Source organism: Camelus bactrianus, chromosome 8 (genome assembly GCF_048773025.1).
Source record: "Camelus bactrianus isolate YW-2024 breed Bactrian camel chromosome 8, ASM4877302v1, whole genome shotgun sequence".
In the NCBI taxonomy this organism is placed as follows: domain Eukaryota; kingdom Metazoa; phylum Chordata; class Mammalia; order Artiodactyla; family Camelidae; genus Camelus; species Camelus bactrianus.
In genome coordinates, this window is record NC_133546.1 from 52,061,997 (window position 1) to 52,083,040 (window position 21,044).

The 21,044-nt window shown below is 34.6% G+C and overlaps 1 protein-coding gene across 9 annotated transcripts in view; it reads left to right on the top strand.

The window, feature by feature from the left end:
• The window catches only part of USP45 (ubiquitin specific peptidase 45), a 59,497-nt gene that overhangs the window by 32,757 nt on the left and 5,696 nt on the right, over positions 1-21,044 (top strand). For 4 of the 9 annotated variants that reach the window (XM_074368587.1, XM_074368589.1, XM_074368586.1 and 1 more), the window contains 8 exons: positions 2,438-2,525; positions 8,454-8,535; positions 10,562-10,653; positions 12,379-12,435; positions 12,771-12,914; positions 14,232-14,904; positions 16,551-16,648; positions 19,898-19,984. In XM_074368587.1, coding sequence (XP_074224688.1) covers positions 2,438-2,525; positions 8,454-8,535; positions 10,562-10,653; positions 12,379-12,435; positions 12,771-12,914; positions 14,232-14,904; positions 16,551-16,648; positions 19,898-19,984 — 1,321 coding nt within the window. Of the gene's footprint in view, positions 1-2,437; positions 2,526-8,453; positions 8,536-10,561; positions 10,654-12,378; positions 12,436-12,770; positions 12,915-14,186; positions 14,905-16,550; positions 16,649-17,795; positions 17,888-19,897; positions 19,991-21,044 lie in introns of those variants that run through there. The other 5 variants (XR_012508687.1, XM_074368590.1, XM_074368588.1 and 2 more) reach the window with 5 other exon arrangements.

Consider the following 21,044-nt stretch of genomic DNA (forward strand, 5'->3'; position numbering starts at 1 on the left):
CTGTGGAAGGCTTGGCTCAGCTCCAGGTCCGTAGTCTGTGTCTGTGCCCTGTTGCAGCCTTAGGCAACACTTGCCTGAGGGCTGCCTTTCCCCTCTTGGTAAGATCCGCCATCCTGAAATGATGAGCCTGGCCCTGGTCCCCGTCTGCAGTACTTTCAGTTTTCTTTACCCTTCAGGTCTGCGCTCTTTCAGGCCTGGAGCCTATCAAGTCTGTTTTTCTTTTTTTCTTTTTTTTTTCTCTGCCTACAATTTTGTGTTCTATTTTTGTTCTGTGGATTTTTTATCTTGAAAATCCCACTTAGACCTTTTTGTTTTGTTTTGTTTTCTCTTTTTCCTTTTATGTTTAGAGCAGAGAAAGTTTTTGGATTGTGAACAGATTGATTCATCTTCACTCAGAAGACATCTCCACGAAGTTTCTCTTGTTCTAAATTTTTCTCGACAGTCTGTTCCTGTTTTATGAGTGTACATACATTTTCCTCTTATAATTTGAGGTCTTTTAAAGTTCCCAGTGCTTTCCCATAGTAACACTTTTACTAAGGTACAGTTCCTGTGAATGTTCCCTTTGTTTGGAATAGAGTGAATTTTTTCACTTATTTGGTCATTTTTCTATTCATATCCTTAAGTTTGAAGATGTCTTCTGGTGTTGGTAGCTCAGATGGGTTCCATTAGAGATTCTGTAAAGCACCGTATGATTTGTTCCCCAGTCTTAGGTAAAAGATGAGAGAAAAGAAATCTAGATTTTATTCAGTTTTCTTCAGTGGTTTAGAAGGCAGTAAGTGCTTTGTGCATGGCTGAGATGGGGCTGTAGGCAGAGACGTGGTGGAGGCCTTTTCTCCTTTGTTTCGGAAGATTTCCTTCCTGTGTGTCTGCTTTGAAAGCCATGAACTGTCTTCTCCTGCCTACCTCCTGGCTGGTGAGGCTTTCTGAAGGATTCCCCTCTTTCCCCTCCCTGTCCCCTCCCTGACCTTTCCTGGCACCTCCAGCACAAGTGTAGTGTCAGGCAGTTTCTGTCTTTCATGAATTCCAGCTGCGGAGACCCAGAGAGGGTTGGAATTGGTGTTCATATTGGTTTCTATCCTCATCTCTGATCTAGGAGGTGGGCACTACATGCAGAAAAGAAAACCCACCAGGGAAACGTTCTCAACATCATGATGCTCTTTTCTTCTTCTTAGCAAGAGTGAGTAACCAAAATGATGGTTCCCATTACAGGCTAGATTCACTACTGGTTCAGAGAGTATTTTAGCATCAGGAACTCAAATTAGCATTACAAGGGTCAATGTTGATCATGAGATAATGAAGAATAATGCTTAAAATCTTGGACTCAGGAATCAAAGGACCTGGATTTATGTCGATGGCACACAATTGTTCTTCCGTATAAAGTGGAGTTTGTATTACAGTTGTCCCTCAGTATCCACGAGGGATTGGTTCCAGGACCTCCACAGATACCAGAATCCACAGATGCTCAAATCCCTTATATAAAATGGCCTAGTATGTAATATGAATTCCTTAACAGCATTGTTGTGTATATCAAGTGAAAAATGTTGTAATGTCATGGTGAGACCATTGTAAACTTGTCTTGTACTACCATAAAATAGTCTTACTGTTTTGTATTTTTTAATTGAAGTACAGTCAGTTACAATTTGTCAATTTCTAGTCTACAGCACAATGTCCCAGTCATGCATATACATATATATTTGTTTTCATATTTTTTTCATTAAATGTTATTAACAAGATACTGAGGTTTTGTATCATTTTGACAAAATTCTTTCTTCATCTTAGATCAGAGCACTTTTTAAATTTAGTACTTGTTTGCATTTAAGGCAGAAATGTTCATTTTAGCATTGAGTTCATTGAAGAAAATATTATTTTTCAAAGTTACTGAAATCAACTAAATACTTGCTGTCGATGTCTCCATGAATAACACCTGATCCTTTTATTTAATATACAGGAAATGTGATTATCAAATTAATAAGTTGAATACATTCACAAAGGTATCAGTTTATCATAATCTCTTGCTTTTCTTTGAGTGATTTAAGGTAGGAAGATAATAAATCACAGTGCCTTGGGTTTGAATACTGTTTCCTTGCCCACTGTGTGACCTTGCAAGTTATTTAAGTAGTCGATCTGAGCCCTCATATAAGCTAGAGAAAGTAAATTCCAAGCTTGTTTGAAGATTATATGACTTAGCATGTGTAAAGCTTAACACATGTACTTGTGCTTGGTGTGTAGTAGTTGCTTAATAAATGACAGCCATGTTGCTGTACTGAATATCTCATCTGAATTGAATGAGTAATCACCTTTTGTCTTTCTGCTTAGAAAAAAGAGTAAATTGAATCTTTGACTATATGTTATTTCAAGATGATTGTAAATAATACTAATATATTGTTGATAAAATGATTATTCTTTTCTTCCTCTTTGTTTTGGTTTTAAATCATAGGGCCCCTGGATTTAAAAGTTTTCAGCAACAAGACAGTCAGGAGCTTCTTCATTGTCTGCTGGATGCAGTGAGGACAGAAGAAACAAAGGTCGGGTTTCTTTATGGTTATCATGTATACTCTTTAAGAAGAGGGCACAAAACTGAAGGAATGAATTTTTACCAAAATTTTAGTGTATAGTTGAGAATAATTTGATTTTTTTAAACTATTTATTGTCCCCTTGCTTTTTTTTTTTTTTTTTTTTTTTTGCCTCTTCTACTATAAGATTATTTTTTTCATCCTTTCACAATCCTATTATCCTTTATTGGTTAATACTCTTTGGCTATAAATAACAAATTAATTAAAACTAGCTTAAAAAAGAAAGGGGAATGTAATAATCCAGATGAAGGTGGATATAGGACAGGAAGGTTCTTGGGAATCCAGAGACTATTCTCCTTTTTGCCCCTGGTTTCACTGGCTCTGTAGATTTTCTTTATTCATCTGTCTGCGGACCGAGTAGTGTTTTTGCTTCTCTGTCTGAGTGGTACCACATGACCACCATGGTTTGCATGTTGCAGCTCCACATGTATAAAAACGAGCCTGGCTATGTGTGAATCCCAATTCTAAATTTTCAAGAGAGAGAAACTTTGTTATCCCATGCTGGATTAGGATCTAGTCAGGAACCAAGGGATTGGGGTTCCAGCCTCCTGGATCAGGCAGTGTTTCTGAGTAAAGAAGGACTGGATAGATTTCCCAGTGTTTATTGTAATCCTCTCCCTTAATTGAGTGGCTGTTGGTTGACTTTAATATTAAATTAGTTATATTCACCTTTTTTTGGTGGGGTCCTATGCAAATAGGATACAATTTTCCAGACAAAATGCAAGATATTGAAGGTGTCAAATACACAGCACATGCCCTCCATTGCCCCCATTTCTCACTCACAGCAGACCTTGCTAATCATTCATAACAACTCCACTGAGTCAGGATTCGGTCTCAGAATCATTCTCGACATAGCACACTGGGCAGCCCCTTCCAATCATAATTGTCATAACAGGTGAAATCTATTTCCTGTTCAGGATGAATACCATTCTTAATCTATGTATTAATATGTAGTAAAGCAACCAGCTGGAAGTGAAGTGCTGATATGCCTGTGGTGGGTGTTTACTATGTCACTAGGCATCGTGGACCCTTCTTTTTTTTAAATCCTGCTTTGAATTGTGCATAACACTGTAGTATTTCTTTACTCCTAATGAGCAGTTTTCAGTGAAGAGAGAGTTATCATTCTAATATTTTCTTATAAATTATCTTAAAGAATGAGTTAATTGCTCCCTCCTGCTTCTAAACAGTGTGCATTCCAATGCTATTCTTAATTAGCTGTTTAGAGACTTTCATACTAAAGTAGTTGAATTCAAGTTCTGAAGGGGTCAGACCATTTCTGCCATCTATTTTTATATATTTTGATTATGAACTCTACCACTTTTTATTTAGATTTATGTCTGTCATCTGTCTTAGACTGTGATCTCCTCAAGGAATGGTGTCCCATGTGCCTTGCACATAGTAGGTGCTCTGAATGTTTCTGAATATGTTGTCTGTGCTTACCCTTTAAATGGACAATTGAGAATTTGAATTGGGGAGAAAACAGTCTCTTAAATGAGTTATACTGGCTAATTTCTTGGGGGTTTACAGTTATTTTGAATATAATTTGAATAAATTGTTAAATTGACTGTAATTGTGTATTATATTTTATTTGTGTATTGTTTTAAAAAATCATTTAAGAGATTTATAATTAGTTAAGTTTTGAGAACATTAGCACAATCCCCCAAGCTAATGTTTGATCACATTTTCTTAGATCTAGAAACTGATACCGAGAATGGAGATTCAAACCGAAGTCTTTCTGACTACCAAACTAATGATCTAATTCTATACAATACTGCTTATTAAAGTTTAATTTTAATGCTTGGTCATCAGTGACTAGTATAAATAGTACATTTTTAAAGCTTGCTATTTAAAATTTAACCATAATTATTTCACTATTTGAAAAAGTGTTAAATCTGATTCAATAACTGTAATATATTGATACTCTTACTGAAGGGGTTGATACAAGGCAGCAAGGTGGAGAGAGATGCTCTGTATTATGAATAGTAAACACATTTTGACCTTCTGAGCCTACAGATAACGTAGGAGTTGCTTTAGGACTCAGACTCTTAGTTCCTAGAATGATTTTTTTTTCCTTATGATTTGCAGAAATATCTTCAATGCATAGTGGTCAAGTATCATTGTAAATGGAATTAAAGTTACCTCTTTACATTGGTTTTCTCTGTTGATATTACAAATAAAACAATAAACTCTATCCCTATAATTTTTTTCTATTTTACTTTTATTACTTGATGGCATTCTTTGTTACAGTTAAATTATTTTTTTGTCGTAGTGGTGCATTGGGATTCACAGTATCTTAAAAACTCAGGCAATAACAGCAGGAAACATTGGTTTTTGAAAGCTCTTATCCTCCTTCCCCTATTTGAGGGTTTTAGATGGTGTGGCAAAATTAAAATGTCAAGCCTGTGGATCTGTTCAGCCTCATAAGCAAGGACAGTCGTGCCGGTCAGTTACAGTGTGTACCCAGGCAGGAGCTGCATTGTCTGGCCTGGGAACTCCACAGCTGTTAATCGGGCTGCTGTTGTAGTTTGTCACTGCCATGTGTTTTTTGATTGAAGGAACGCTACAGCGGTATGTCTGCCACCAGAATCTTCTAGTAATGATTAAAAACTATTGACCTCTTTTCTTATTGTTTCATTGAAGTCTTTTTCTTATAACTGTGAAGTTGAGGAATATAAAATGGTCCTGCTGAGTAGAGGGCTAAAGGGATCATCTGTGCAAAAATTGTAAATTTTTTATGTGTGAAATAAAATCAAATTCACTATAAGAACTTCTTTTATAAGCAGTCTTTTCAGCTTAGAAATATATGCCTCTTCACTTTTTTCCTTTTAATTTGAGCTATCACTAAATTAATGATACTACATTTTTATTATAGTCTCAAAGATGTATCATTTTAATACATTATTGGGTAAGATTATTTTAAAGGTAGAATATCTCAGCTAACTTAAATTGAGTTTTTTGCATTCTTATTTTTGAAAGAAGTTTAATATGGAGATTGAACTAGTTGAACCTTGATACTGCTAACTGATTAATACGCTGCAGTTGTTAGCAGCTCCCTGACCAAAATCTTTTTTTTTTTTTAAATCTAAATGGTTCAAAGCACAACTGTTAATGATGAAAGGTTGTAGATGGACCTGTGCCCACTTATTTTATTCAGCATGATGAATTACCTATTAACTAACTCTTTAACAGTTTAGAGCAGAGAATATAAATTTGTGGCTAAGATACAATAAAAAAACAAAATTCTAATAGTTTAAAAGTTATTAATTTAAACCGCTTTTTTTTTTTTTTACTTTTTTTTAAAGAGTGTTATCGTAGCTTACATTTCAGAGTGTGGTAAAGGCTCATTAAATCATGTTGAACACATCTGAATTAGTACAATGTTCAAATTGTACAATAACTTTACAGACTTCTAAATTGAGTTAAGTTTATCTTTAGTAGCTGGAGAGGCTTTTTATAGTTGTATTAAATATTTATAGGTAAACATAGGTATTTATTGGAACCTTTCATTTAGGTCCATTAAATATTTCTCCTGCATGTAATTTGCACCATTCTAATTTGCTTATTTTAGTTCAGTAAATTCTTTTTTCAAGGTGTAAAAGTCAACTTTAGCTTAGACTCTACATGAGTTATATCAATTTTCAAATTTATTGAGTCTGAATTGGAGATTATTTCAATATTTAATAGCTTCTGGGATACATTATTTTACTTTCCTTCATATATATAAGTATATTTTAAGACAACATGACATGATATGGATTGCTGTATGTTTACTTTTATACCCTACTGTGCGTATATTTAAGTTTTTGAATCTTGCATTAACTTTGAAAATGCACTGGAACAGAATAGTGATCAGTTCTAGGAAATATACTGATCATAGGCTAGTTAATAAACAAAACTCAGTTTCATAATTATTGGGGGAGGGCGTTAAATTTATAAAACGTATCACATACAGAAGAATGTGTACAAATATACATATGGTTTAAAGTATAATATAAATACTATTAGCACTCCTGCCTACCACCACCCCCAGAGTTTAAAAAAAAAAAGAATGTTATTAATACCGTAGAAGCTACCTATTCCTTTTTTTTTTTTCAAACACTTCTTCATCGTAGGTAACCACTATTTTGACTTTTACAGAAATCATTTCATTGATTTTTCTTACAGTTTTTAGAGCTACCTCTGTATGCTTAAACAGTATATAGTCTGGTTTTATAAAACTGAGTAGCAAACACAAACCTATTGTCATTATTGGATGAAGGTTCCCAAAAGAAGATGATTTGAAAGAATCTCTGGAGCATAGTCTGGCTTTGGCTTCCCAGAGTTTACAAGAGCTCTTTCTGGGGAAGTCAGGAGGCAAGATGATGACTGTGTTCTGAGCCACGATTGTCAAAGTCAAAGCAACTGGCAGAGATGTAGGAGAGACTAGGTACTAGCTCTCTGGTCCAAAAGTTTGGAGGTTGCTCTGTATTTTCTGCTTCTGAGTTCATCATTGCCCATCACATAGCTCTCAGGAACAGGTCCAAGTAGAACAGTTCTGGCGGGTAATGTGTATCCTCTGCTGACCCAGGTAGCAGGGCACGGAGGGGCAAATAAGAACATTAGCAGTTCATTCCCCCATGTATTCTGTTCTTGGATTAAAAACATGGTACAGTGGCAGAGGGGATCCTGGTGTTGACAGTACATCCATCTCCTAAGTCTGATTACTCCAGTCTGGATTGGTCAGCTCCCACATTAGATGCATAGGCATCATCCTGGAATTCTTCCTAACTGTGCTTCTGGGAATTCCCTTTGCCTTTCTTATGTGTCCACCCTGCTGTTGCCTGTAAACCACGTTGTTGTCTTTCTTGATTTATGCTCTCATTTGGTGGTGTATATATATGTATATTTTTTCTTTTTTTCAAAAAGTGGCATATACTATTTATACCTCTGTCTTTTTTTCAGATAACGTTGTAGCAGTCTTTCCATATCAGAAGATAGGAAGCTTCCTTCTTTTTTAAGCTCAACATATCTAATTCCTCATTGATTGTCCCTTGTATGTTGTTTCCAGTGTTCTTGCTTTTGTAAACAGTGCTGTGATGAATAATGTATATGTTATTTTGCATGTGTATATCTGTGTAAGTACAGAAATGAGATTGCCTGATAAAATGATACATACATATGGAATTTTAATAGCTATTACCAAATATCCCAATAATATCATTATTGACAACAAATTCAAATAAAACTACAGTTAAGATTTGTGGTATTCTTGCTGTGGACAGTATTCTGGACTTTAGTCAAATATGTGTATGTAAGTAAAATAATCTGCATGGAGGTCATAGTTTAATATGTTTCTTATATATTAAGATTTTCTTCATAGATAAGAAATTTCATATGGTCTGTTACTCTTTATCCTGATTATGGAATAAATCATTTTAGGGACAGAGTAGGAGAGAGGGAGGGAGGGGGTGAGAGACAGGGAGAGATAGGGGAGAGAAGGGATAAGAAGGAGAACTTACTCTAACCTATAAGAAAAATGAGACTAGGCTGCTTGCTTTTGGTAGACTGAGAAAAACACATTAAACGCAAGAGGGAACCTAACCATAGGGACCTTGGCTTTTGTTTGGGGGAGAATTTGGCATTAGAGAAGTATTCATGGAATTTTAGAACTGGAAGAAAGGACATACTTAATTTTTTTTTAATTCAGTTATTTTATTTTACATACTAGGGAACTGAAATCCAGTGTACCTTGCTGTTTGAAAGTCCTCCTCTTACTAAGAGAATGAGGCTTGAGTTGACTGTTATTAAACCAGTTTCTGTTCATAGGAACACAAAATAATGCTTTGAAAGAATACATTCTAGTATAGATTCTTATTAAATTCTTATTACTTTGTTTTATAGCGAATACAAGCTGGCATTCTAAAAGCATTTAACAACCCAACTACTAAAACTGCTGATGATGAAACTAGAAAAAAAGTCAAAGGTATGTTGACTCTTTCACTGTTAAAACTTTCTTCTTAAAAAAACTTTTCTAGAAGAAAATATTAAGTTTCGTTTGTGGGAAAAAGAACTGAGCTTTATGTGAACTAATTCTCTGAAATAGCAGCCTTAAAAGGAGAGTGTACTTAACTCCTGTGGCTGCAAGATAGTCTAATGGGTCATAGAAAGAAAATGTTAGGGGGTGGGGTGGGTATAGCTCAGTGGTAGAGTGTGTGCTTAGCATGCATGAGGTCCTGGGTTCAATCCCCAGTGCCTGCATATAAATGAATAAATAAATACTTAATTATCTCCCTCTACCCCTCCCAAATAAATTAATCTTAAGAAAGGAAGAAAATGTTAGAATCCATGTGAATTTTTAAAAATATAACTAACATCAAATACACAGATTGACACTGATGTCCTCAGATGAAGTATCCTATGGGAGACTAGAAAGGTTGTTGAAAGTAGCAACCTCGCTTTGAAGTTCACTTTTATCACACTATCATTTTGCAGTTGAAGTTTGCTTAGATAATCAGATTGTGGACATTGTCTAGTTTTAACTAGACAAAATGTGTAAGTGCTGCAGAGATTCCTGTAAGGAAGCCATTTACTAAAGGGAGTACTATTAAGTCAAGCGTACGTGTCAGCTCCCAGTGTTGACTCTTCATTGGCCAAAATATGAGGCAAGAATGTTAACTAACCAAAGCTGATCATTTACAATGATCAGTATTTAAGTGTGGGTTTATATCCCATGTCATGGGCAATTTACCTTGTCCTAAATGTATATTCTGCCTTGAGATAATAACTAATGGTAATGTGAAGTCATCTTTTTTAGAAAACTTTAAAAAATATTATTTGTATTTTATTTATTCTCTTTTCTAACTTCTGTGTTTTGGTAGCATTATATGTATATTCTGTATGTCTTTAATTTATAAAAAAAATACATACATTATGATTGTATATGACAAAACTTTATATACAGTTAAAGGTTCAAGATTTTTAAAAATATGGATTCCCAAGGATGCTGTTTGTTCTTTTGTTTTGAAATAGTGCCATCTAGTGCATGTTGAGGATAACTGCTCAGTTTTTCTTTCACCCCTTTCCAGTTTTGTAATCTCACCTATTTTCAATACTTCATGCAATTTTTCTTAATGAAACGTCTTAGTTTAACATAATTTCTAAGTAGTTATCATCATAATTAATAAATGTTTATTGATATATCCAGATAAAAGTCTGCTCTGTCATTCAGTGCTTCAAATAATGTTTGATTTAAAATGTTGTTTATATGAAATTTGAAGGTAGAGATCCAAAAAGGATAGAAGTCTGAAAGAGGAGTGGATAGGTTTGTGAATATGTTTTCCTCATGGTTTATGATGGAAAATTTCCAGCTTCCATTAGAGAGAATAGTATAATGAAGCGCATGTGTGTGCCTATCACCCCACTGTGGTGTATTATGTTCGTCTTGTTTTCCCCAACTCCATATTATTTTGAAGCAAATCACAGGCATAGTTTTCTTTTATTTATAAATATTTTGCAAACAGAATAGTTTTAGCATTTTTTATATACTTGAGGAGTAACATATATAGCTGAGTTATTAATTGCCATGTTAATTCTTTACACTATGCATTGTTGTCTGTTACTACTCTGTTGTTTCCACAGTTATGGTCCTGGCATCTGTAATCCTAAACCATAATCTCTTTTCCCATCCCTCTGCCTACTTCCAGGTTAGGCACAGAGGCTTTAAAGAGTCTGGTGGGAGCAGTTGAGTATGATGTGAATAGCTGTTACTATTCTATGTATTTTACTTCTTAAGTTTAAGAACAGTTTGTTATTTCTTGGAAACTACTGTAGTTGATAGTCGCATTTTCTCTGTGGAATTACTAAAGGAGAAAGACATAACATAGAGAAAAATATGGTATGGATGTCTACCTTATTTAGATTTCTTCTGATTCAACAGAAAAAAAAAGCCTGTTACATTGTTAGGTTGATAATTGACATGTTTTTTACATTAAAAAGTATTATTTTTACAGCATATGGAAGAGAAGGTGTGAAAATGAACTTCATAGATCGTATCTTTATTGGTGAATTAACTAGCACGGTCATGTGTGAAGAATGTGCAAATGTAGGTACTTCGAAATTCGCTTCAGTACAGAATAGATGATGGTCACATTGTTTTCATTTTCTTTCGCACGTAATCATCAGTAGTCATTTATTTTTATTTGTGACAGATGACTACGTAATAGTTTTTGGAAGTCTTTTAAAAATAAATCCTTCACATAATGTATAAATAAATATAATGTATAAATAAACATAATGTATAATTTTTCAAAGTAAATGTGTTATCTAGTTTTTCCTTTTGACACACCTGTGGAGTTCATTTAGCCTATTTTAATATGCTCCCATGTGTTGTTAGCTGCTTGTTTGGATTGAAAATGAAAGAGAAATTTCTGTGGAGAGAGTAACTATGTTATATAAGTATGCATTCCCCTCAATTATAATCTCAATAGTAATAATTTAATAATTTAGTATAATAATAATAATTTAATAATTTAACATAATTTAGGCTGATCTACTTTAAAATATTTTACATTTATATGATTTGTTGAAGGGTTTTTTTTTAAGGCAGACTTGACTCATCTTTGAATTTAGTGATAATTTTCATTTTGAATGCCATCTGTACTTTAACAACAACTTAAATCACGTACAAATTTTTATAGGTTTTCAGTTGGTTGGTAAGGAATTCTTCTGAAAGCATGTGCCTTAGAGTATGATGGGTTTAAACTTCTTTCAGATTTTAATCATAAAAGGGAGTCTTTGTGTTCATTTTCCTCTCCCAGAGTCCGAATCACCTTCCTATCTCTCTAGTCTTACAAAGTCAGGGCTTTATATTATATCTCCTTCTAGCCTGTCATACTGAGGCATAGACTGTGTCACCATGATATTATGGTTGACCCTGGAACAACATGGGTTTGAACTGCAAGGAGCCGCTTACACAAAAATTTCTTTTCAGTAAATACTACTACAGCACTACATGGTCTGCGTTTGGTTGAATCTGTAACTGCAGAACCCTGGATAAAGAGCCCTGACTGTAAAGTTATACTCTGATTTTTGGCTGGTGGGAACGATGGGGGTCAGCACCCTTAACCGCTGCCCCGCCCTCCTGCTGGCATTGTTCACTGGTCAACTCAACTTACATTTATAGTGTATTCAACATAGAAGTTGATTTCTTTTTCACAAGCTAGACAGGAACTTTTTTTTTTTTACTTAAAAAAATATATATATGTTTTTATTGAAGTATAGTCAGTTTACAATGTGTCAATTTCTGGTGTACAGCATAATGCTTCAGTCATACATGAAGATACATATATTCATTTTCATATTTTTCACCATAAGTTACTACAAGGTATTGAATATTTGGAGAGGAGCTTTCAGGACAGAATTATACTGAAGAATCTACGAAACAGTCAAGCTCTGGCTTTTTCATGACTTTTTCTTAATATTTCATATTTATTTTATAGCCTTAATTTCACCAAAATTGTGTTTATATCTTCGGTTTATCAGTTTTATTAAACACAGTTTATTTTAAAGTTACTTTAAATATTACAGGCTAGTCATATTAGCAGAATTATAAAATTCAGCTGGGTTGCACTTACTGATGTTTTGAAATATCTTATTTTGATTAGCAAAATAAGTGGCTGTATCCAATTAAATTACTGTTTATTCCAGGAACATTTTTTAACTTAAAATTTTAAGTTGCCTGGGAAGTTTGATTTCTTTAAGACTTTACAAAACTACATTATCTATATTAGAATTCTAACTGAAGTTCTCAATATGTTTTCTTTTTAAGATCTCCATGGTGAAAGATCCTTTTATTGATATTTCACTTCCTATAATAGAAGAAAGGGTAAGGAGAAAAAACCTTAGGTCTTTTGTGAAGGGCATTGATTCATTCATATATTTAGACATTTGTTGAGTGTATTGTCAGGTATCTGAGAGTCATTGCTTTTTATAGATACTAATTGAGTTGGTACAGTGTATTTGATATTGGAGGTTGTGTACGCATGAATAAAGTATGATATAGTTCTCAAGGAATTTAAACCCTTATGTTTTATGTTTTGAGAATTAATGTTAAGGAAACTATCTACATTTCAAATGAGTTAGAAATTTTCAAAAGTAGATTACATCCAGAATTTATTTTCTAAACAAGTTTTGTGTTGTATCCATGGTATATCTATATAGGTTTCAAAGCCTGTACTTTTGGGAAGAGTGAGTAAATATAGAAGCTTACAGGAGACAGATAGTGGTCAATACAGTGGCACTGTCACTGTAGAGAATACTCATCAACCCAGAGCCACCAAGAAGCATTCTTCATCTAAAGATAAGGTAAGATTATATATATTTGTGAGACAACCTTTTTAAAAAAAAAAAACTTTTTATTAAGAAAAACTTCAAAAGTATACAAAGTAGGGGAAAAAGTATAACTCCCATGTACCCTTTTCTCAGCTTCATAGTTATCAGCTCACAGCAAATCATGTTTTATCTGTATCTATCCCACATTCTCCTTCTCATCTGGTATTTTGAAATAAATCCCAAATATATCATATACTTCAATGTATATTTCTAAAAGGTGCTCTTTTTAAAGGTATACCATAGTACCATTATTATACCTAAAAATATTTTAAAAACTTCTTAACATCACAAACATCTAGTCATAATTTAAATTTCTGCAACTATAAAATACTTCCTTTTTGTTTTTGCTTTTTCAAGCATATTTGAATTTAAGATCTAAAAAAGATCTATAGATTGTCATATTTCATGAACGTCTTTTAATCCACAGATTCTACCTTTTTTTTCCTCTTTATAATTTATTTGTTGTAGAAATCAGGTCTTTTTTTTCATCAGTTTCTCACATTGCCACATCAGTAGTTTTTTTTTTTTTGTATGTTATAACATTCTGCATGTTATTGTAATTCATTTTACATGTAGTAATTCACCTGCATGTTGTTAACAGGTGCCTCTGTCCCTTTTATTTCCTCTGTAAGGCAGTTAGAGCTAGAGGCCTAATTAGTTTTAAGTTTGGTTATTTAGTTAATTTTTGGCAAGAAAACTTTTAAATGGTGGTGTGTATCTCCATCAGGACATGCACATCATGTTTGACCCATCTCTTTCTGTGATACTATCAGTCACTGACGACCATTGTGTAGACCCATTATTTCACTAGAGGCACACCTGGTTGTTGAATTATAGCGTATAAATTTAAATAAATCAATCTGAACTTGTACCTCATTTTAAAATAAAAACCTTTTTTACGTGATATGATTTGTACTAAATTGGCAATTGATGTATTATCAGATTTAATTTTCTCTGTTGGAAGGCCCTTTATATGGCAAGCCCAGAGAGCATGCAAAAGTTTACACTTAAAAAGCCTCCCTCATAGCACTGTTCCCCAAAAGTCCTGTTCCCTCTTCATAAATAGGTAACCATTATTGTTGGTTTCTTGTGTAAAAGTTTATTTTTAAATTAGAGCTTTTTGTTAGCATATCTTCTATTGATTATAGTTTAGGTGGATTTAGGAAATGGATTTCAGAAGTACTAGAAATAGTATTTTAGTAAATGTGAAATGTTTAAATAAGACTTACTGGCATTTATTTTCAGTAAGGTCACAAGATTCTTTTCTCTGAAAACACTGTCAACTTACAGAATCAACTAATTCATGGCAGAAAATGTACAAGAGAATTGCCATCTGGAGAAGATAAAGCTGTTATCATACACCAGGAAAATGAAAACCTTGAACTGAATGGAGATTCTCCATTGTTTGCAAGCATCATGAACACTGAATCGACTCTGACTGACAGTCCTACCGATGGCAGTGAAAAAGAAGCCAGCCTTTCTGAAAGTAGTGTTGATGCTGACAGCGAGCCTTCAGAATCTGAAAGTGCCTCTAAGCAGGCTTTGTTGCTGAGATCCAGCAGTGGCTACTCTGTGCACGCAAATGGGCACCTTCACCGTCCATCAGAGAGTGAACCACTCACCAAGGAGAGTGACAGTGGTGATGACAGAGTGGCCGAAGCTATTTCTGAACTTCATTTGAGAAGCACTGTAACTGGAGATAGGGATTTTGACAGAGAAAATCAACCACTAAATGTTTCAAATAATTTATGTTTTACAGAGGACAAGCATGTGGTGTCTCACAGCCCCCAAAATGCTTTTCAGACCCTTTCTCAGAGCTATATAACTTCTTCTAAAGAATGTTCAATTCAGTCCTGTCTCTATCAGTTCACATCTATGGAATTACTAATGGGAAATAACAAGCTTCTGTGTGAAAACTGTACTGAAAAGAAACAGAAGTACCAAAAGGAAACTAGTTCTGCAGGTAAGTATTTAGCTTACTTTTTTTGTTTTTTCAAGTATTCATGGATTATCTGAGAATCAGTGACTAATGGGTTATAGATCCCAAACAGAGGAACCTAAGAACCTTGTCTCCATACTTCAGCTGCTCGGAAGCCAGGGGTTGTCTTACTCATGTTTATACGTCAGCACTGAAGACACTGATTGGGCAGAGTAAGTTTTCAATAGATTTTGTTGAAATAAATTGAAGAACAGGAAGTTCCCATATCTGCCTTGAAAACGCAACTTTACATCATCTTATATCAGAGGATTGGCTATCTGAAATCTTTCCAGAAGACATTTCCCTAAGACTTAAAATTGTATCATTAGTGAGATTAATGTTTACAAATCCCATCAATCTAGTATAAAGTCATATCATAAGATACAAAGTTGAAGATTTTAAGTAACTATGTTATAAAGCTAGCAGTATAACAACTATGTTTTGTTGACTGGGGAGAAGTGGAAAGAGGGGATTTGTCAAGTAAATTTTCAGTGCACCTCTAGCCTTCATTAAATGGAGAGAACATTCTGATTCTTAGTGACTAGTTGTTTCAGAATGTAGGTTTTGTTATTCAAGTATGGTGAGGCCAACAGGTCAGGAGATGATTGCCACTGAAATGGTAGTTTATTACTTACAGTTCCAGTAGTTTATTACTTACAGTTCCCAAGAGGAGGGGGCATGCTAAGCCATGCCATGCAGGGCCACAAGGGGAAGCGCCAGGGTTGGTCAGGAGACGGAGTGATGGGGAAAACGTGGACAAGAGCCTTTATTGTGGTTTCCGAGGGAAGGGATGGATGAGGCAGGGTAGACAGGTTTAGGATTGAGTAGTTTTGAATAATTTAAGTAGACTCTGAGGTATAGGGGCTGTCTCTAGTTGTCTGGTAGCTGGCCCTGGTATGATTAGGATGGGTGAATGGCGGCCTAACGTATTAGAGCCCAATAAAGAAGGTGATGGGGTATGGGCTTTGGATTGGGTGGTTTGCATATGAAAGGCACACTTAAGTTGTTTGCTATCTAGGAATGAGCTAGGTCTGGGAGAGGCCCTCTCCATTGTCAGCAAGGCCCCAGATGTCAAAGCATCAGAATGAAGACATACCTAATACATTAGTAATTAAAGAAATATCTCAATGGGAGAGGAAGAAATGCCAGCTTACGTTAATGCAACTTAAATGTGCAATTGACCATATTCAGATCCTATCATAAGTCCTTTCTGGCAGCCTCTTACTGAAATGCCCCATCGTTCCCAGGATACACGATCTCCTTTCACTACAGTGAGTAATGACCCAATTTTTTTCAACTACAGATGTGTTTGTGGTGGTCTTTGGAGGGCACTGGCATAAGTCACTACTGGTCTATCTGCTTTCCAGCTTCCAAAATTATGTTGCAAGTGTCACTTCCCCTATTATTTGTCCTTATAGGTGTGTGCCTAAAATTAAAAAAAAAAAAACCCTTTTATTTTAGTGAAGTTTTGTGAATGAGTAGAGGTTCCCTGTAACCAGAAGTTAATTTCTTTTTTAACATTTTCAAAACTGTGGTATGATGCATCTATATAAATGTTTACCATATTACATGGTGGATAATGTATAAAATGGCATTTTACAAATAAATTTATTATATTATATTTTATGCAGAAAAGAAAGCTGAAGGGGTGTATACTAATGCCAGGAAGCAATTGCTCATTTCTGCTGTTCCAGCTATCCTAATTCTCCATCTTAAAAGATTTCATCAGGTAAATTCCCTTTAGTATCACTATGGTAATTTTCATCATATGTTTTGCAGACGCCTAAGTCTTGTGAAATAGTGTCAAGAATTAGCCAGTAGTTTATTGAATTTAAAAATCTGTCATTTGACATTTGGGATTTATTGCTTTTTCAGCTGTAATAGCTTATAATACTTTTCTAAGTAAAATTGTTTAACTCACAATATTTGAAGATTTTGGTAGGACCCTAAGTGGTGTGTGTGTCTCAGTGGAAAATAAGATTAAGAACCCTTAGAAGGAGGGAGATAGCAAAGTGCACATAGCTTTCTGAGCTTCTCATGATCCCAGTGAGAGGGGTGCTTGAGCTAGCTGTGGCTGGCTGGGAATAATTACAAAAAGGGCTGCAAAGCAGGCCTCACTTTTGTCTGACTGTAATGGGAGAGAACTTAAGTATTTTTAATGCATCAGATTTTCTTTCAGTTATTTATAGTTTTATTCAATGCCTTCACTCTTTTTTTTTTTTTTTTGCATTTGATAAAATGATTTTAAAGTTCCTCTGGAAGAAACTTTAATAATTAAAACAGGCTTTACTTTTGGTGGGGTGGTAATTAGGTTTGTTGGTTTGTTTGTTTGTTTATTAATGGAGGTACTGGGGATTGAACTTAGGACCTTGTGCGTGCTAAGCATGCACTCTACCACTGAGCTACACCCCCCCCCCCAATAATTAAAACAGTATGGTCAGTATTGTCAATAAATAAAACTCGAGTATAATTTAAAGCTTTTTTGTTATGATACAGGACGAATCTTGAATCATTTGGGAAGGAGGCTAGATTATTCAGTAAAGAATTTAGGAAAGATAGGTGTTTGAAAAAATAAAAATTTAGGATTTCCTTCTATACCATATATATCAATACTACTTTCAGATAAATGTTTTTAATTGTATCAAACAAATTATTGAAAGACTAGAAGAAAACTTGATGAATATTATTAATCTGACCTCTGTGTGAAAGATTTTCTAAGTATAAAACCCTTTAAAGAAATCTCAAGGGAAGGGATTGAGAGCTTTGATTATATATCTGCAACATTTCAGGTGGGCCGCAGATGAGCAGGAGGAGGTTGTTCTTTATACCCCCATCCCTATCCACAGAACTTAGATTAAGTTCTTGATTTTCTACAGCCAGCGTTGCAGAAGCTCAGTGGGAATGAGATGGTCATGGAGAGCAGAAGCAGATGTATCGTGTCTCATTACAGCAGAATGCTTAATGGAAGGTGTGTATCTGCAGCGACTCCATGTGAACAGGATAGGGTCATGCCAGACCTGAAAAGCTAATTTCATGATGTATCACAGTTATTTTATATTTGGTACTTGCTACCCTTTTAGAAACAATTTACAGAAAGAATTTGTGCTCTTAAAGGGAAACATTTCTACACATCTTGGTCCTTTCTTGTTCTCAAGCTAAATATAATGTCTGCAAAGCTACATTCTTACTCCCTGGGACTGTGGGAGCAGAGTCTCTAAGCAGTGTCTCTGCTTCTGTCTTTTTAGTGTCCCTGAAAGCCTTTTTCTCTGTAGTAACTTTAGAGCTGTATATGAGAAACGTCCACAACAATGAAAGGCAAATCTCAACAAGATAGAGCTCTTTGCCATAAATATGGCAGTGATTAATATTGTAAATATGTAAGGAGCTCTTAAAGATCAATAAGAAAAATATCAAGACCCTAATAGTAAAATGGCAAAGAACATGAATTGACTATTCATAGAAGAAGTAAAAATTCCAAGAAAGAATAAAAGAAAGGTCCACTCTTTCTAGCAAAACAAATGCAAAATAAAATGGCAAAGATTATGGAAGTATTGTCAGAAGTCTTTTCTATTAAGCGGTAATTTCTCAACAGCACAATACTGTTTGGGGAGGACACATCAGCCTGAAATGATCTCAGACAGTGCTGGTTATCAGCTGCTTGTATCAGCTGATAAGAAAAAAGGAGGCAAACAAATTGAATACAGATTAAATAATTATTCCTGACAGATGACTTCATAATTTCATGTCAGATTATCATGTTAAGCCTCCTAAAAATTACTTGAAAATACAAATACAGATATAGTAAGTGACTATAATTTGGTCAAAAAAATAAGTGTTTTTTCTGAGGGGAGGGAAATAGCTCAGTGGCAGAGCGCATGCTTAGCATGCAGGAGGTCCTGGATTCAATCCCCAGAACCTTCATTAAAAAAAATAAGTAAGTGTTTTTTGTTTTTTGGGTTTTTTTTAAGAAAGGTAAGAAATAGGCAACAGATCTGTAGTAAAATTATGTGGTTAGTATGCAGATAAAAAACTAATCATGGGGCAGGGTATGGCTCAGTGGTAGAGCACATGCTTGGCATGCATGAGGTCTTGGGTTCAATCCCCAGTACCTCCTCTAAGAATAAATAAATAAGTAAACCTAATTACCTCCCCCCAATAATAAATTTTTTTTAAATTAAAAAAAAAGATTAGTCACTGAGGTAAGTCATGAAAGCCTTGCATAAAGGGTCTGTTTTATCTCAGATTTAAAGTATGTTCTTATTCCTGTAGAGTCCATTTCTCCTTGTGGATTTCCTGTCTAATACCTTTGATAGTCTTTCAGCAAGTTTTTATCATTACTTAACACAAAGAGTACATTTTTCAAGGCCTGCCTTTGAAACTAAAAATAGAGAAAGAAATAGAGCTTTAAGAACATGAAGGTTCATTTTGACTTATAGAATATGTAATATTTACTTTCATTGATAAAATGATTTGAGTGGTCAGGCTCTTTCTGTTTTAGTGAATGAAAATTACTGAATTTTAGAACTGTAAAAGATCTAACCTAACCCATTTGCAACCATTTTCTGCCTTGATCTAGAGGAGGTTGTCAAGAGTCAAGTTAGCTGTTAACCACTCACTGAGTCAGGCCTAGGATACAAGACTCCTGACTCTTAGTTGAATACATTTTTATGGTAGCATATGTGTCAGTAGCTTAGCTTTTATTGTGTTAAATTTATTTTTCCTTAAGTGTTGAAAGGCACAGTGAAAGTAATTATTTCCATATTGTTGTGGTAAAAATACCTGTGTAAATGAACGATCTTTGCAGTAACAGTTTAGGAAACCTAATTGAAAACTTAGTCATATATCAGTTTTGGACTGTTCATTACTCATGTTTTTATATCTATGAAAAAACTAACTTCTAGGATTCCTATTTTGGTTTTAATTAACAAATGCAATGATCTAGATTGTTTCATTAAGAAAATTTTTTTCTTTTTTTAAGTCTGGTTTGACTCTTCGCAAAGTAAACAGACATGTAGATTTTCCATCTATGCTTGATTTAGCACCATTCTGTTCTGCTGCTTGTAAGGTATAGTATATCATTAAGATATTTAATTGACTTGCAAATAATATGCTTCAAAATATCCTGTGTATTGTTTATTAGGCCATGTCTACCTTCCTTTCTTTCTTTCTTCCTTCCATCCTTCCTTTCTTTCTCTCTCTCTTCCTCCCTCCCTCCCTTCTTTCCTTTTTCTTTCCTTCCTTCCTCCCTCCCTCCCTCCCTCCCTTCCTTCCTTCCCTCCCTCCATTTAAAACGCTGAGTATGCCTTTTGTATTTTGGGAGATAGAATAAGTTAAAAAGATGCATAAAGCATCACTGAGGCATGGTGTTCATGAAGATCAAAGCTGTTTGTAAATGCTTCTAGAATCAGATAGTTGCTGAGAGAACCAAGCAGAATTTGTGCCCTTTCCTGTTCCTTGTGAATGATGTGCTTAATTGGTAGTAGTTTAAGCATTGGGGGAGTTCTTTATATTTTGTAAATCAATGTACTAGTGCATTATTTTTCATGCCATTTCAGGTACACTACTGAGAATAGTGTACTTATCAACTGAGTAGGAAACTTTAAAATTGCTAATGCTTTAATAATTAAACGTAGAACACAAACTGGTTCATAATTGCTCATATTTACATGTAAGAACTCTGTAGGTGAAATTGATGGCTTTGTTTTCTGTGAGAGAACCAGACAGTTCTGGGGTATAACACGTTGTCCTGCCCATGATTACTGTTTAGCAGTCTTAGGTGTTTTGGTACATAATAGAATGCTTATTGAACTTAATACTTTCATTACACTGATCAGTCAAAACAAAAATATCTCATCTGCTGTGGAATACCAGCGTCTGCTGTAGAATAGCAGCCCCATCTGTCAGTTAGTAACATTCATTATTCATGGAACTTGATAATGTGGTAAACAAAATGATAAGTAACAAACTATTAAATTTATGAGAACACATTTTTTAAAAGTATCTATTATGGAGAATTTCTAACCTACACCAAAGTGGACAGAACAGTGCAATGAACCTCTAGCACTCATCCCCTAGCCTTAAAACCTTAGATATATGGCCAGTCCTGCCCTAGCCACAGACTCATC